Source organism: Gouania willdenowi, chromosome 4 (genome assembly GCF_900634775.1).
Source record: "Gouania willdenowi chromosome 4, fGouWil2.1, whole genome shotgun sequence".
Taxonomy (NCBI): domain Eukaryota; kingdom Metazoa; phylum Chordata; class Actinopteri; order Blenniiformes; family Gobiesocidae; genus Gouania; species Gouania willdenowi.
In genome coordinates, this window is record NC_041047.1 from 22266465 (window position 1) to 22283127 (window position 16663).

Sequence of the window (16663 nt, forward strand, 5' to 3'; positions counted from 1 at the left end):
GTGGTATCGATTGGATCTCTGATCTGGCTTTGCCTTCCATCTGTGCTGCGTGCTCAGTTTGGGTTTCACCCTCTTCCTTGACCAGATGGACGGGGTATCCTCCTATCCTGTGTGTGGCATTCCACAAGTTAGTATTTATGTGAGCGTTTTACTACGAACAACAGATCTGAATAAACCAATGGAGGATAAGTGGCATCAGGTTGCTATATTCCTAAGTTAAGTGTTTTCTTTTGCCTCAACATTATCATAATGAATAGATCCTCAGTCAGAATGGTTGGCACCAGCGCTTCAATTTCAGTGCACTGGAAAGGAAATTATCTATACTGCTGCCTCTATGTGACCCATGTGAAGTTGTTTGTTTACATGCCTATTAGTGAATTTCACACACAATTCTGATTATTTCACTAAGGAACTCTCATCCTGTGATGCCTAATCCTGTGAGTACATGTACTACTGTATATGACTTAACCAGAGGTGGCAACGGCACTAGTTTTCAGTACTCAAGTAAAAGTATAGATCCTTGAATAAAAATGACTCTGGTAAAAGTAAAACTCTTGATGTTGCTCCCTTACTTGAGTAACAATAAAAATGTACATGCTACTAAATGTACTTAAAGGGTCCATGTTACACTAAATTAACTTTTCTGTGCTTTAAACATGATAAAAGTGTTATTTGGGCTTCATACACATGCCCAAAGTGTTATTTTCATTGATTTCCTCAATCGTTAGTTAGAGGGTGATTTGCTCCTTTCTTACTACAGGGTGACCCCAAACACCTCGCTCCAATTTAATGACACGTTCCCACTTTGATGACAAATTTGATGCGACACTGAGCTGGAGAAGCCACGCCTCCAGGAAGCTCTTTGCCCTGATTGACATGTAAACAGACACGCCCACAAAGGTGAGCATTTCAGCGTCCTTTGCGCAGTGCTATGTATGTATTTTCTACAGTCTATGTATGTACCGGTGAACGCCCCACCCCCACGCTCTGTCTTGTGTTTATAAAGCAGCATGAGCTCAGCTACGGAGTGGGTGGGAGGAGAGCGGACCGTCCTCTGGCCCTACGTCACCGTAGGGGGAGGAGGAAGTCAGTGTCCTGTCTATAGACACGCCCACTCATGAATATGCATAAGTAGGCTGCAAATCAGCCTGTTTGTGCAGAGTTGCTCAGAAAGTGACTTTTCAGAGGCTAAAACTCTGAAAAACAGGCAAGTTTAGGAAAATAAACCTCAAATACTATGTTTTTGCATTTCTTTGAACAAATGGAGTTGGGTGAAAAATAGCATGATATGGGACCTTACGGAAAAACGTAAAAAGTGAAAATTAGAACAAATGTCCAGATTCCATATCTTTTTTTTAAGAACCTGTAGAAAACTGATACATGAAAACAAGTTCAATCTGTTACCTTTGAACATCTGGAGAATTTAGCACTCATAATTAGGGATGTGCATTGGGAACCGGTTCTTAGTCAAACGACTCTTTGGAATCGCTAACAAAAAACATTTACAATTCTGCTATCAATCCTTCGTGGGCTGCGCCGCCACCGTAAACAAACGTACCACACTCTCAAATTTGCAATGATGTCATGTCACACACACAAGCTGCTGCAGCAGAGGTGAGCTGAGCATGCAAATCGATGCGCTGTGGAGAAATGTCTCCTCGGAAAAATGGATGTAATTTAAAAAAAAAGGACGACACCTCGGGGATCGTAACTTGCAATTCCTGCAAGAGCGATCTGTGCACCAAAGGCGTTAACATAACCAATATGTCAAAACATTTGGCCACACAAACACAACATGGCATTATATTCAAACAATGCCGTGTCTTTGACGCACTAAGCAGCACCAGTGCTAGCACGAGCACAGCAGGTAAAATTAAACAACTCTGCCGCTGGCTCTACGCTGCACTAACTTCACTGACTCCTTTAAAATGCTGCTAAAGACACTTTTATACAGACAAGCTTTTCATTTATCCTCTTTTATTAACTTGGTGTAAACATTGTATTTTCTTTTTCCTTATTTTGAAGGACTGTCTTGTATTGTACCTTTGTAAATCATTGTTTATTCTGTTTTGTGAAGCACTGTGTTTTTACTGTAAAGCACTTTGTGATTTATGTCTATGAAAGGTGCTATATAAATAGAATGTACTTACTAACGTTGTGTGATAATGATTTTACTCATTTAAGTATTGTTTATTTGTTTAATGGACACTCATTTAAGTATTGTTCATTCTCAGTGGTGAATAATTAAGATTTATATTATTAAACCTGATATTTATTCTAATAAACCAGGTTGTATTATTTTCTGTACTCATGTACTACTTGTTTTTCAGCCTATTTGGGAATCGATTAAAAACCAGATCGATAAGCAGGAATCGATAAGGCATCGGAATCGCTAAATCCTTATCAATACACATCCCTACTCGGAATAAACACAATTTATAAATAAAATGTGTCAAGAAACAAAAAGGTGCAAATGCTCAATAAAACCCTGAACAGCTTTGAGTTTAACATTTTTAAAAACTCTTTTTTTTGTCATCATCTTCGAAAGTCTTAAAAGTAACGAGCTCATTTTTAAATATAAGTAGTAGAAAGTACAGATTTTTGCTTTAAAAAAAGTAAGGAGTAAAAGTAAAAAGTTGCCAAAAAATAAAAAATACTCAAGTACAGATAGCAGAAAAAACTACTACTTCATTACTTGTCACCTCTGGACTTAACTAATCATCAAACTCCCTGTTTTGCTATTTCTGACCATGTTGCTGCGTCCACATGCCTCAGCCCTTATTTCGTGGATGTCTCGACCCTTTGGGTAAATGGTAAAAATGGTAAAATGGACTTGATTTATATAGCGCTTTATCACCACACTGAAGCAGTCTCAAAGCGCTTTACATATCAGCTCATTCACCCAATCACTCTCACATTCACACACCAGTGGGACAGGACTGCCATGCAAGGCGCTAGTCGACCACTGGGAGCAACTTAGGTTTCAGTGTCTTGCCCAAGGACACTTCGACACATAGTCAGGTACTGGGATCGAACCCCCAACCTCTCGATCAGAAGACGACCCACTACCACCTGAGCCACGGTCGCCACGGGTATATTTGATACAAAGTCAACACAGGCACAAGAGAAACGCTCAACATTTCCTACATTTCTGACATGACCAGCTTGTGAACTTTATTCTCCTGGCTCTCCAAACAACAACTGACACAGGGTCATAGCCTCCTAAGCCCACAGGTTTCCCAATGTAGCTACAGAAATGAACCATTCTTTGTCCTATAGGCAGCAGGTTTGTGGCTGAGCACGGCACTCACAATTATTTATCACTTAACGAAGAACTTTGATAAAATCCTGCCAATATTAACTGAAATATTACGTTACTTAAAAAAATCTTAATCTTAAAGTTGCTGGATATTTTTTATTCTTTTTTATCCGATACAGTCTATGCCTCAGATCAATAACTTGAAGAACATGTGCCGCTCAAAAGTTTGTTTTGATCTCCATTGAAAGCCCTCATTGACATTGTCAGAAAAGTTCAGAGCATTGCATTGTGGGATGTGGAATCCCGTAGACGAATGTCTTTTTCCTTCATTCTTACAGTGATTTTTTGTGCGCTTTTTTTCCGAGCAAATGATGTTCGATTTATTGCAATATGAGTTGTATTATGTCTTTATCTGATAAAAAGTTATCTTCTCCACCAGCTTTAAGTATATTTATACTAAAACATACAAACTGAAATATTTTAAAGGGGGGGTATTTTGCTTTTTTCAATCACACAGTACCATTCTATAGCACGCTACAATGATGATGCAACCTGATATTGGTCTGTAAATAAAATAACTGCCTTGAATAAATGTGCTCTCGCATCAAGGCTGCATCAAATGTCTTCAAATAGGCCTCTGTCACTTTAAAGGGGACATATCATGGTTTTAAATCCTTCCTTTTTACATATAAATCATACAGTTGTGGTCTATATAAAGCTGAACTGCAATGCTTGGGTCTGAATTCCTCATTATTATAGCTCCACAGACCCCTTTTCTACCCCTTTTCTGATGTGCTTCTGAGAGCAACTCGTTTTGGTGCGGTCTCTTTAAATGCAAATGAGACACTCCATACCCCGCCCCCTCTTCAGGTGACACTCGGTTCAACTCCACCCTGCTCGGCCATTTTTGTAGTTTGATAGAAGAGATACGGCTATGTAGCGGTGCATAAACTTTTTATTCAGAGGTTATTTACAAAATGTCAACAACAGAAGACTTGTCCATCCAGTCTTACATGTTAGAGCCAGAGTCTGACCCGGCGGAGCGAGATGAAAATGAAGATGATGAACCTGCAGAACCCTAACAAGTGAGCTAACGCAAGCACCGAGCTAACGCTAGTGCCAAGCTAACGTCACGAAATGCATTTTAATACAGTCTTTTCGGAGACAAAAACGGCAAAATGAAATGACTAATGAAAACTTTAGACTTAAATTAAATCACGTAGGCCATATCATCAAGGATCTAAAACGAGCACACAGCGCTAACATATGAAGTCTGAAGCCGGTGCAACTGCTAATGCTAACAAAACAATGACAGGGACGTCTTATCATCACACTTTTTAGCGTTATTTACAGCTTACCGAAGTGCTCTGTTCGTCGTCTCCAAAGATAGAAGGAATTGAACCCTCAATCAGACAAAGTCTTTCAGCAAATCCTTCTTTATACTGGTGGAGGTTGCTGAAGCAGTCATCATTGAAGTGCTTAGCGCACACAAAAATGACCTTACCCACAGATGTGGGTACATTTCCATAAAAAATAAAACTCAACCAGGCACTTTGAAAAGGTTCTGATGCTGGGAGACGGTGTAATGAAGCGTGTGGGTTACTACATCCAACAACCAAACATTTTGACTTATCCTCTCGTAACTTCGGCATCCTTGAGCTTGGACCTGAAGTTGATGTCCTAATTTGACAGTTCCGCTGCAAATACTGTGATGTAATAGTTCAAAAAACGTAATAGAGAATAGAAAAATCGAAACAGATTGAAAAATATGAGTAAAACAGGATATAAAGATATCTACGGAGCACCTGAAGAGACTAATTGGATTTTTTCTGTACTTCTAAGCACTCTAAATATACAACAAAATGCATTTAAGGGCTAAAAAAGTGGATTTAGCATGATATGTCCCCTTTAAGAAGCTACATTTTGGGATTCAGTAATATATAATGAAACTATGTTGCAATGAAAATATAAATTTAACATGATATAACATTTTTTATCATAAAGGGCAACTAAACATTTGATTATTCATTTATTTTATGTTAAATACAACATAAATAGTTACATTTTGGAGCCGGATGTTTGGCTAAGGACAGTTACATTATGAAGCTACATGTTGCTATGAAATCGCAGACATCATTATGAAGCTATGTTTTGCAATAAAATGCTGTGCTGCTGCCTTCTCGAGAGACGGGGGAGGGGCGCTCTGCTGTGGGGCAGTGGGCGGGACGAAAGGTCCGAGGCATTTCTAGGAGGTGCGGGCGTTCCTAGGAGGACTCAGGCGAATCTACACCTAAAATGGCTGCCGTCAGAGTTTTTAAAGTTTACTCAAACATGCATGAATGAGCCAAGGCAAGACACCAGGCATGTTTTTAATGAGGGAATGACATAGGAAGATGATACAAATCTTGAAAAAGTTGATTTTAAATATTTTAAAAGTTGTAAAAGAACCAAACCGCCTGAGAAACTGTACATTTAATTTCGAGAAAAAAAGTCAAAAAAAAACACTTCTGTTTAATGGGAATAATAGTGTTATAGAGTGATTTTAGCAGCAACAATTTGCTTTAGGCATGACAACAAATAAATTGTAAGAAGAAAAAAAAACCTTTGGGTTTTTATTATGAAGGGGATTTTTGATCAGTAAACTTTCTGTACCAGCCACAGCTGACTGACTGCCGTACATGGGTTTTAATGTTTTCCACTTGCAGTAAAAAAACCCAAACAGAATAAGTGGGTGTAAAACATGGATAAATGATATCCTCTCGGTTTTCCTGCTGTAAGCTATTTGTTTCAGTCATAACTGCTGTAAGGCGTCTGACCTCTGAGATCTGGGCTAATCAACTTAAATCAACACGCCATCCTTCACACATACTGTATGCACACTCTGCAAATGTTCTGTAATTTTGCTAAGCTATATTAGACTTAATATCAAGCCTTTAGCTGCATAATGCCAACTGGCTGTCACACTGGTTGGTTTGTTTATGTGTGGATAAACCCTTTGAATGTTACTCAAAGCTGAAGACCACAGGAACCCCAACTTTACGCTAAATGGGGATTAGCACCGCAATGAGCTTACCCTACCTGTCAGCAGCCGAATGCACACGTTTCTCTAATTTAGCGAGGGCTGGAGAGGGCACAGGTAGAAGAAGTGGCTCTCAGTCAAAGCTTGGGGCATGGATTAGGCAGTGCTTGCATTCTGAGGAGCAGCTATGCTAATGGTGATAGGATTATCAAATTTCGCTCTCTAGGAGCTTTTTGGCACTCATATCTGCCACCACAGGTACATATTTATCAATCGGGCACTAAGGGAAGCTATCTCACTGCTAGGCGGTTTGTGGTGCACGCACACATTTCTCCATGACTCTTTAGTTGGAGCACTTTAAACTTTCAGACACAAAACCATAAAACACAATTTAACATTTAAAAGAAGTGCAGTCTTGGAGTGTTCTCTTCTCTCTCCGCCTGCTGGGTGATCGGCCTGTCAGTTTTGCATTTGATTATCATCCGGTTGTCTGAGACATTTGTATCGGATTACTTTTCAGTAAAACTGCAGCTGTAAATTTAAAAAAAAAAAGCACACTTATTACAGTATTTGACGAGCCACTGTATAATGTGGAGGAAGGTTGTCAGCTGACAGTAGCTGTAGTTGTCTGTGGACAGTTTTATGATCAGACTTTGTGCATGAGTGTGCTTAATGACCCACTCAGTGCAGACACAATGGCTGGCATTGTGATGGATATTTCCTAGCAGGTCTCAGTAGTGAGCTTAGACCAGCTGGAGGCCAGGGACCGGGTGATTCTCACAGCATAGTGCTGTTTTATCCACTTTCTTACCCCCACTAAATCAAATAACCAAAGCAACAGGTTTAAATTAACTCTCTCTCATATATTTTCTAACATGTTTCAAGTTAGATTAATTTCGAGACAGCATGTGCTGTAAATCTTTGACACGCATGTTTTTTGTTAGCCCCGGCGGTTTCAGGTCGGCTCCTGAATGGCTCCAGGGAGCCGAGGAAGTAGCTTCAGAGCAGAGAGCACGGTGCTGCTCAGCAGGCCATCCTTGTCTGGCTTATTACCACCAAGGCAACTGTCCGTCCAGCATCAGCACATTCATCACACTGACAGACATATGCAGAGCTTCAAAGCTCAACACTCAGTTTGATGTGACATTTCTTGGGACAGGATTCAAACTTCTGATGCAGCTGTTGATGCTGGTGATGTTTATCAGCTACATTTCTTCAAACAACTATTTTATCATTTCATACAGATGCAGAAAAAGAAAAAAAAGAAAGTTTCTGGAATCATATTTTCTAACAGCCTTACCTGCAGTGGAAACATTTAAAGGTCACATACAGGCTCTTGGGTCTCCTGACAGTTCTGCCATGGCTGAATAAGAGTTCAAATGTAAACTGTTAATTCTAACCTTCTCTCAGTAAATAGCAAGGACTATACTATACACTACAAACTCAATGAGTAAATACCACTATCTACTATATATTATAACTATGGTTAGGATGATGACTGATGATGAACGTTCCCACTGAAGTTTACTTCCAAGTTTCCCAACAACAAAAACCTGAAGCACACGGAGGCTAAATATCTCCGTTAATTATCCAGCTTTGAAAGTTCTGAAACAATTATAAGTGAGAAAGTGACCAAGTAGAAAACGAGCATTTCATCCATGAAACTTGCAGAAACGAATTTCATGCCGACATTTTGGAGATTTTCGGAGATCCGCCATTGTGCTACTGACCAAACATCCAGTTAACTACTTCAAAAATGTCCTGATATACTATACATCTGGGTATTTCTCGCATACTCAGTTTTTTCATACTCTCTAACGCACTACATACTTATTTAGATTTAGTATGAGTAGTAAGTTGGTAAGTAAGTAAGTTTTGAACACAGCCAGTGGCCATGTTCAAAATGTCATACTAACGTACTATGCACTACAAACTCAATGAGTAAATACTGTCTACTGTATACTGTAAGTATGGTTAGGATGATGACTGATGATGAGCGTTCCCACTGAAGTATACTTTTAAGTTTCCCAAGATGCATTTTGAACCTACAACGACAAAAACCTGAATCACACTGAGGCTAAATATTTCAGCTGATTTGCCACCTTTGAAAGTTCTGAAAGCATTTTAAGTGAGAAAGTGACCAAGTAGAAAATCAACATGTGGTCATTTAATCCATAAAACTCGCAAAAACACAATTCATGCCGACATTTGGAGATTTTCGGAGACTCGCCAGTGTGCTACAGACTAAACTTCCGGTTAACTTCAAAAACAAGAGCCTTATTCACAAAATGGAAGACAAGAAGAGATGCTTTTGTTTTGAGAAGGGGATGTTTGATTTTTAGTGTGAAGCCAGTCCCAGGACGATTTTACGTTCAGCTCGCGTTGAATCATGCGGCGGTTGAGTATGACTAGTGAGTAGTACGTTAGTGTCCTGACTGCACCTGCCCCCGCACACCTGAATCAAATGATTAGGATATTGTTTGATAATGAGGAATGCACTCACTTTATTCAGATGTGTTGTTGAGGTAGACTGGAAAGACTTCTGAAACATCGATTGTAGCAGCTATTCTGACAGGAGTTCAGTACATGTGGTGTAAGCTCATTAAAACTTAATTATCTCATATAAAGACCTTGACTTTTATTCTGCAATAACTTTCTTTTTCCCAACCACTTGAGTTCTTCTGAAGACAAAAATACAGCTTGCATGATTAGGTAAATAAGATTACTAGATGATATACACTCATGGGCCACTACATTAGGTACACCTGTTCAATTGCTATCTAATCAGCCAATCGCATGGATGCAACTCAATACTTTAGGCATTGAGAAGTGGTCAAGACACCTTGTTCAAACTGAGCATCAGAATGGGTAAGAAAGGGGATTTAAGTGAGTTTGAATGGTTGTTGGTGCCAGACGGGCTTGTCTGAGTATTTCAGAAACTGCTGATCTACTGGGATTTTCATGCACAACCACCTTTAGGGTTTACAGAGAATGGTACGAAAAAGAGAAAATAGCAGTTGTGTGGACGAAAATGCCTTGTTGACGTAAGAGGTCAGAGGAAATTGGGCAGACTAGTTTGAGATGATAGAAAGGCAACAGTAACTCAAATAACCACTCGTTACAACCAAGGAATGAAGAATACATCTCTGAACGCACAACACATTAAACCTTGAAGAAAATGGGCTACAGCAGCAAAAGACCACACGGGGTGGCACTCCTTTCAGCTAAGAACAATATCATGATTTACCACTAGGGCTGTTGAAATTAATCGTTCACGATGCATCGCGATGCAGAAGAATCATTTATGGCGTTGTAATATTGCATCCTTATTTTGGGTTTGTGGCAGGACAATAAAGTTGTGAAGTAAAAAAAAAACACGACGTCCCATTGAATTGTGGGAAAACCAGTCCAGAGGGAACCAAAAATGAAGATAAAGTGATTAAAAATGTACCTAGTACCTTAAAAGCAGATATCTGGACACATTTTGGATTTTATGAACGGAACAGGAGTACTCCTCGCTTCACTTCCTGTTAAAGACGCTGCAGTCTCAGGGTGAGCTTCATCATGTAGGAGCTTCACAGAAAGGGTAATACATGCCCTCTGTAATGAAGCCAAAGCCCAGGTAAGAGCTTTAATGAGCCAAGATATCCAAGCTGCATGTACGAGTTGATCACAGACTTCTGTCACTTCACACTCGATTTGAACAGTGACGTTAAGTTAGCGACTGTTTCATATGGTCACAGTCAGTGTGATGTTTGGTAGATGCATGATTAAGCTGGATAAAGATGCAGCTATTGCACAAGGATTGGATGAGGAAGTGCTTTGTTTAGTATATTATATGTTTCATCACAGCTGTAATACACTGCTATGTTGAAGGATCGATTGCTTGCTTTGTGATGATGAACATTTTCACACCAATAATAAGGGCAGTAACCAGGCTAGGCCTGTACTGTTTATTTTGTGTTCATATAATTCCTTCTTAGGGTATTAAATGTTTGGTATAAATTTAATTATCTTTTTTTATAAAAAACAACACTACTGTGTATAACTTACTGAGAGATTTGAGGTAATGTTAGTATTTACTCTTATTAATTCTCCTTGTTATCAGCTGAGTTCAGACTCATTCAGTGTGTGTCCTTTCTTTCAGCAGGACAAACACTAGAAGCAGCAGCTTGACTGCACACAGTGTTAGTTTGATTTAAGGATTAAGTAATGTGTTACAAATAAAGAGACGGCGAGACCTATGTCTATTTATATTGTGTTACGATATATATTTCTAAATAATGAAGAATGGATACCTATCTGACTGCTTATATTCATAAGCGAAAAAACAACCACGGGCAGTAATGGTTGGCATAATAATTGTAATCGAATCAAATCGAATCGTGAGACCAGTGAATATTCACAGCTATAATTACCACTATTTTTCGCCATACAACGGGTGGACTAATGTATATAAAGTTTAGCAAACGGACAGACTTTAAATCTCACGTGATTTCAGCACAGGCTTTTGTTGCACTTCTGCAGCATAGAAATATGAAATGAATAACAACAGTTAACACAATCAACCCTTTTAAGCCTGTTTGGCTCTATTTCAGTGATGTTCAATAGCTTAAAATGACGTCTAATTAGGGAAAACTAATGAAACTGAAACTAAATGGAAATGGGTAAACTGGCATGGAAATTAGGCAAAATCTGAAACAAAGTTGAAGAAAATGTAAAACTGGATGTTTTACACCTCAGTGAAAACTACTAGCTCGTAGCCGTCAGAATATGGCCTGAACCAGAATAAAGCAGATCTCTCTTTAATCCTGAACCCATTGCTGCTGCTACACTATTCACATGGTGCACACATGTATGAGAGTTCCTTTAATGAATCAGCTTTATCTAATAGCTACTCGTTCTGCATGAAACTGTAAACATGATAAACAGCTTCATGCTAAGCTACAGACGCTACGTAGTGGTTTAATGCTGTAACACACACGGCTCAGAGAGCTGCTTCTACATACAGTATGTGACACACAGCAACACAACAAGTCAAAAACTAGTCATTTATGCATTTTATAACCTCTGTTATTAATGTACCAGAGGACAGCATCCATTCACCTCTACAGCAAACATTTGTGCGTCATCTCACGCTTATAGCTATTGACAGTGAAATGGAAGCAATGTCCCGGACGATTTTGTACAACTATTTACAAAAAAGTATGAATCACAAATGCAGGGAAAGACAAATGATTTGCGCCTCATTGTGTTGATATAAAACAAAAAACAAATATACTAGACACTAGTTACAGTAATAATTGCTATTCTCTCAAATCTCTCAACTCACTCTCGATTTCTCCATCTCTCTTTGTTTACCTGTCGCCTGGCAACAAAATGGCCGCTATATGTGAAATTTTGATTGGACGATGGGCTTCTTCTTCTCAACCAATAGGAAGAAGCTACAGTGTCACATTTCACAGCGCTCCACAGCACTTTCGACTCATTTTTGAAGCTCTCCTCACCGGTCTTCATGCACGGAGCATGCAATGAACGCGCAAGACAATGTCAAGGAAAAACACGCGCGCATTTCCCTCAAATTTCCATTTGGTCTATCAACATAATTTAAAAACTGGCTCTTTAAAACAATCATGTGGTCAGGACGTGCCGGCGCATCCGTAGGCCCCAGAGGGTTAAAAAAAAAATTGCAGTTTTAGTTCCGTGCTGTACGACCAAAGCTACCTACTCTAAGCCCCCTGGCACCTTCTGCTGTCACAGTCAATCACAGCACAGGCAACTTGCAAATAGTAGCACTCTATCTATCTATAGTGTGTCAAAATATAGAGAAACACTATTATAGAATGAAGCAAATGGTCTTAGCAGGTCCCTTAAGCAGAAGAAGGTATACTTTGTAGTCTTGTTTTTCACACACTGTTGGCCTTGTTTTTAAGTTAATGCCACTATGGGGAATTCTGTAGCATACGCTTTCAGTGGGGCTCTACTCATACACTGAGTACTAACATTGGCAATAGATTTAGGCTCAGATATTAGAATATTGGTCAATAAAAAGGAATATGGTCATATCTCATGCAATAGTCTGTTAGCATTCCCAACATTCATCAAGTAGAGATTTGTGTGTTTTCTCGTACCTGGCTCCTATGTAGAGTGTTCGGTTGACTTGAAGGATCCTCTGGATGTGAAGAGGCTCTTGTCTCAGCCATGTTCTGTGAGGTCGACCCATAAACACAGGATATCTTCTCACCACTGACATGTAAGGAGAAACAAAAGCATATCTCAAAATGATACCTATCTTTGAGGAAAACAGAGAAGTGTCTCGGTGGCAGTTTGTTTTGACACTTCAGCAGCAAACACAACGTTTTCAAGTCAAAAGGCTTTTGAGCTGTATATTTCAAGCTTATATGCCTTTATGGCACATCGACATGCAGCACAAACAAACACTAAAAGTGTATCTCAACAGTGTTGTGCAGACAATTAGCAAGTGTTTGTGCTCGACTCGTTAGATCGACCCAATGTTTTGAAGAACTTTCGTGATGAATATTCTGCACTAACTCATTTTGATATTTTAGAAGGTGCAGCACAAACATTCAAACGAGCGAAACGATGTCCCCAGGTTTAGAAAACAAGGCAGGCTACAATGTGCGTCAAGGAAAAGACAAAATTCTTGAGGGAGAAGAATCTAGATTCTAAAACTTTTCCGTGATTTTTGATCATGTGGTGTGAAAGGATGTGCAGAAACACGGGAAAGAACAAATAACTGACAGAGAAGCACATACATCAGGTGAAATGCTATTTCGAGCTTTCTTTTTTCGACCTTGATTCGAGGTGATAAGAACGTGTTCACACTTTTTATTCCACCTTCAATTTTTGATTGCTGCTGGTTTTCTGTAAAGGTCTTCTATCAGTGTTTGTGCATCCCTGTGATTATTCTATCTTTGTCCTACATGTAACTGTTCATGTTCATCTTCTATAACTCAACTCTGCTGCACACCTGGGTTGGGGTCAACTAGAATTGTAATCGCGTTATTGATAACTAATTACAATTATGAAGTATTTCTAATTGTAACCAAAATTGAAACACCTGATGCTGTTGTAATCATAAATGAATTGTAATTGAGTTACGTTAATTGACTTCGGATGCCGGACCACAATGCAACAACTCAGCACAGAGCAAATACAGTGAAACAGGAAGTTAAGCACATACTAAACATGAAAACACCTTTTCAAAATAAAACAATTCAGATCATATTTCATCATATTATCTCTTATCTGTTGGCTGTAGCTAAAACATGTGGCTAGGACAACAACAACAAAAGGTAAACTTTATATTTTCATACCCTAATAAGTGTAACAAACAAAAAAGCTGTGAAATGAAATAATGTAATATATACATATATGACTGAAAAGTGTTCATGTGTTTCCCTGTCACCACTTTATCGTTATTTATTATCTTTATTGATTTATGTTTCCACTCCTTTCTCTCTCTTTTTTATTTTTTTCTAATTATATATGTAATTCAATCTATTTCCTTGGCTCTATTAACGACTTAAATGCTCGTCTGTATCTGTACTTGTTTGTGAATATTGCTGCACTTTATTATTGTATATGTCATTGTACTTCACTATTTAAAAAAAAAGTTTATAACACTTCCTTTACCTACGTTCTTGCGTGATTATGTAAATATCACGGGAACTCCTCGGTCTTGTGACGTCAACCGGACTGCGCCGCGGCGTACTCAAAACGCAACTGGTGGGAATTGTCAGACAGGAGACAACGGAGCAAAACCGTATCGGAGCCGTGGCGTAACGAAGACGTATCCAGTGGAAACCCCATGTAAGTTTTATGGGATTATTTACTAAAGGCTCAGAAATTGTGATGAATTGTAAATGAACTTTAGTAATCCAGAATGTAATTGCATTTGATTTTACGAGGGAAAATAATCGTTTTAATTTGAATTGTATTTGGAAAAATTGCTCCCTTCCAATGGAGCTCTCAGAAGTCTCCTCTGTTTTGTATTGATAAGTGTAGGAGGGTCTGGACTTAGCAGGAAAACCATCAATCAATAGTACTGAACTGCAATCAATCAAGCTTCTCTCTGAGCTGGAGTCTGCTGACCTGATGGGGAGACATAAAGTCTGAGTGTTGAGGAATCTGCGCCTCTGGAGGGTTTGTGTGAAAGTCACAAATGTGTGGGCCTTTTCTTACAACTCTGTTCTTTTTTTCTCTCTGCGTGTGACCCCACGCCTTCTGACCTGGACTGCAGTCAACACCCTTCGTGTGAGAGCCTGTCTGACCTCTGGCAGCCCACACCGTGACCCTAAACCCCCGTCCCCTAAATTCATCACTGTGCGTGCTATATGCCGCCATGCAGCACTTCACGTGTCACAGCGCAGCACACAGGGGAGTGGGAGGTTACAGGGCGAGAATGTCAGGAGGTCGTTACCTTCAGTTGGGATGAAGTTGAGGGGCCCGGGTTCCTCTGGGAACGCTAGGCTTGCTGATCGGAGCAGCAAACACAGCAAGAAAAAGGAGGAAGCGGCCACGGATGCCATTGCACCACCACTGTGGAGTCTGTGGAACAACACAAAGAAACAAAGTCGAAAATGAAGCCGTGCGACAATGTTTCATAAACAAACAGACATGAACATTTAAGTCAATTACCGACAGGCTAAACTAAATGCCAAGCGAGTTTTCTCCTCTGAGAGACTCTTTGTATTCCCTCGGCATCTCTGGCTCTTTGCCCTGATGTGAGGAAAGATAAAAAGCCGCTCAGAGTGAAGGATTAGGTCATCCACCGCAGGAGAAGTGTCCACTCACTCCTGACTGAAGACATGCAACAGTGCCATGACCACATCAAACATCACACCGCCATAATCACGTCTGAATCCAATGAGAGCGAGAGATCAGAGGAAAAAAAAGATGATGACATCTTGGGCAAGACAGAAGGACACAGAGGTATATGCAGAGGTGTAAAGACTACTAATATGTTTTACTCAAGTAGAAGTACTGTTACTTGATTGTAGTCAAGTACGAGTACAAGAAAGTCATATATAAAATACTCATGTACAATTAAAAAGTAGCTCAATTAAATAGTACGCAAAGTAAAAGTTACGAGTTACTTTCATCCCCCACGTTTAGTTTTTGTAATAAATCTTGCCACGATTCCCTTACACACAGTAAACATCTCAAGTAAACACGTAAAAAGGAAGAGACCAAATCTTGAATTTATTTTCCACAAAGGCATCTGTATAAAAGAAAAGGTTTGTCAAAAGGTTTTAATAAATAACCAATGAATTAAATTCAAACTTAAAAAAATTATGAAACTGAAATAACCAGCATTCAGTGGTGTTTTGGCGTGGTGCATTACGTTTAATGTGGTTGGTCGACTACGATGTGAAGCATTTGATTGTTCATTTTTTGTAGTTTCTTAATGTCCGTTGATTATTGTAAAACAATAAATAATAATTTACTCAGTAACAGCTGGACATTGAAATGTAACAAATTCATTTACTTCTTTTAAAACATATGTAAGTAAAAATACTGATTTAGAAATATACTCAGAAGTACTAGTACCCAGAAAAGCGCTGATATTATTAGCATGCTGAACTTGATAGTTTTATTAATAACTAGTTTTGATGAAAATTTAAAAAAAAAAAAAGTTTTACTCTCGCCCCCCAAATCGATTGACAGGTTGTCTGAAGCGTGACCCAGGCAGCTCAAGCCAGTTGTTTACTGCTTAATGCTGCAGTAAGTGGTGCCATGTCTAAACAACCAAACTAATTATCTGGAGCCCAGGGAAGAAAAAAATAGAAAGAAAAGGAGGAAAAACATGGAAAAGCCAGAGATAAGCCAGTATTTGACTATCATGGATTAATGAATTGTCGTGGACTATCAAACAAGCTAGCAGAGCTTGCTAAGGCACGTTAGCAGCTAGTGCTAAACAGAAACAGATCAAATACTAGCTTAACAAAAACATTGATTGCGTGGCAACATCGTTATATTAATTTATTACACTGTAGTTTAATATCATTTTAGGAGAACTATGCATCATTATGTAAATGTAAGGAGTGACGTCACAGTTAGTGTTTTATACAATTAGAGATAGTAGGCCATATTTATTTAATCGATATATGTATATATACTGTAAATGACTTGACATGATCTATAGATAGGTAAACATATTATAGATGGATAAATTATTAAGGAAAAACGCTAATATTTCTAATTTAGCAGAGACCTTTTTACTTTTAATAAAACTTGTGTTTTATTAGTATTCTGTGTCAATCTACTTCATAAATAATAAATAACTTCCATCTGCTTTTGTGCTACATCTTAAATTTGTACAGCTTTTATTCTGTTTATAAATATCTAAGTATTTATCAATT

At 38.8% G+C, this 16663-nt stretch overlaps 1 protein-coding gene across 3 annotated transcripts in view; it reads right to left on the reverse strand.

Moving 5' to 3' along the window:
- The window catches only part of sema6bb (sema domain, transmembrane domain (TM), and cytoplasmic domain, (semaphorin) 6Bb), a 184605-nt gene that overhangs the window by 82060 nt on the left and 85882 nt on the right, over positions 1 to 16663 (reverse strand). For all 3 annotated transcript variants that reach the window (XM_028444268.1, XM_028444270.1, XM_028444269.1), the window contains exons 2-3: positions 14722 to 14849; positions 12410 to 12524 (exon numbers count right to left, since the gene is read on the reverse strand). In XM_028444268.1, coding sequence (XP_028300069.1) covers positions 12410 to 12524; positions 14722 to 14830 — 224 coding nt within the window. In that variant the 5' untranslated portion in view covers positions 14831 to 14849. The remainder of the gene's footprint in view (positions 1 to 12409; positions 12525 to 14721; positions 14850 to 16663) is intronic.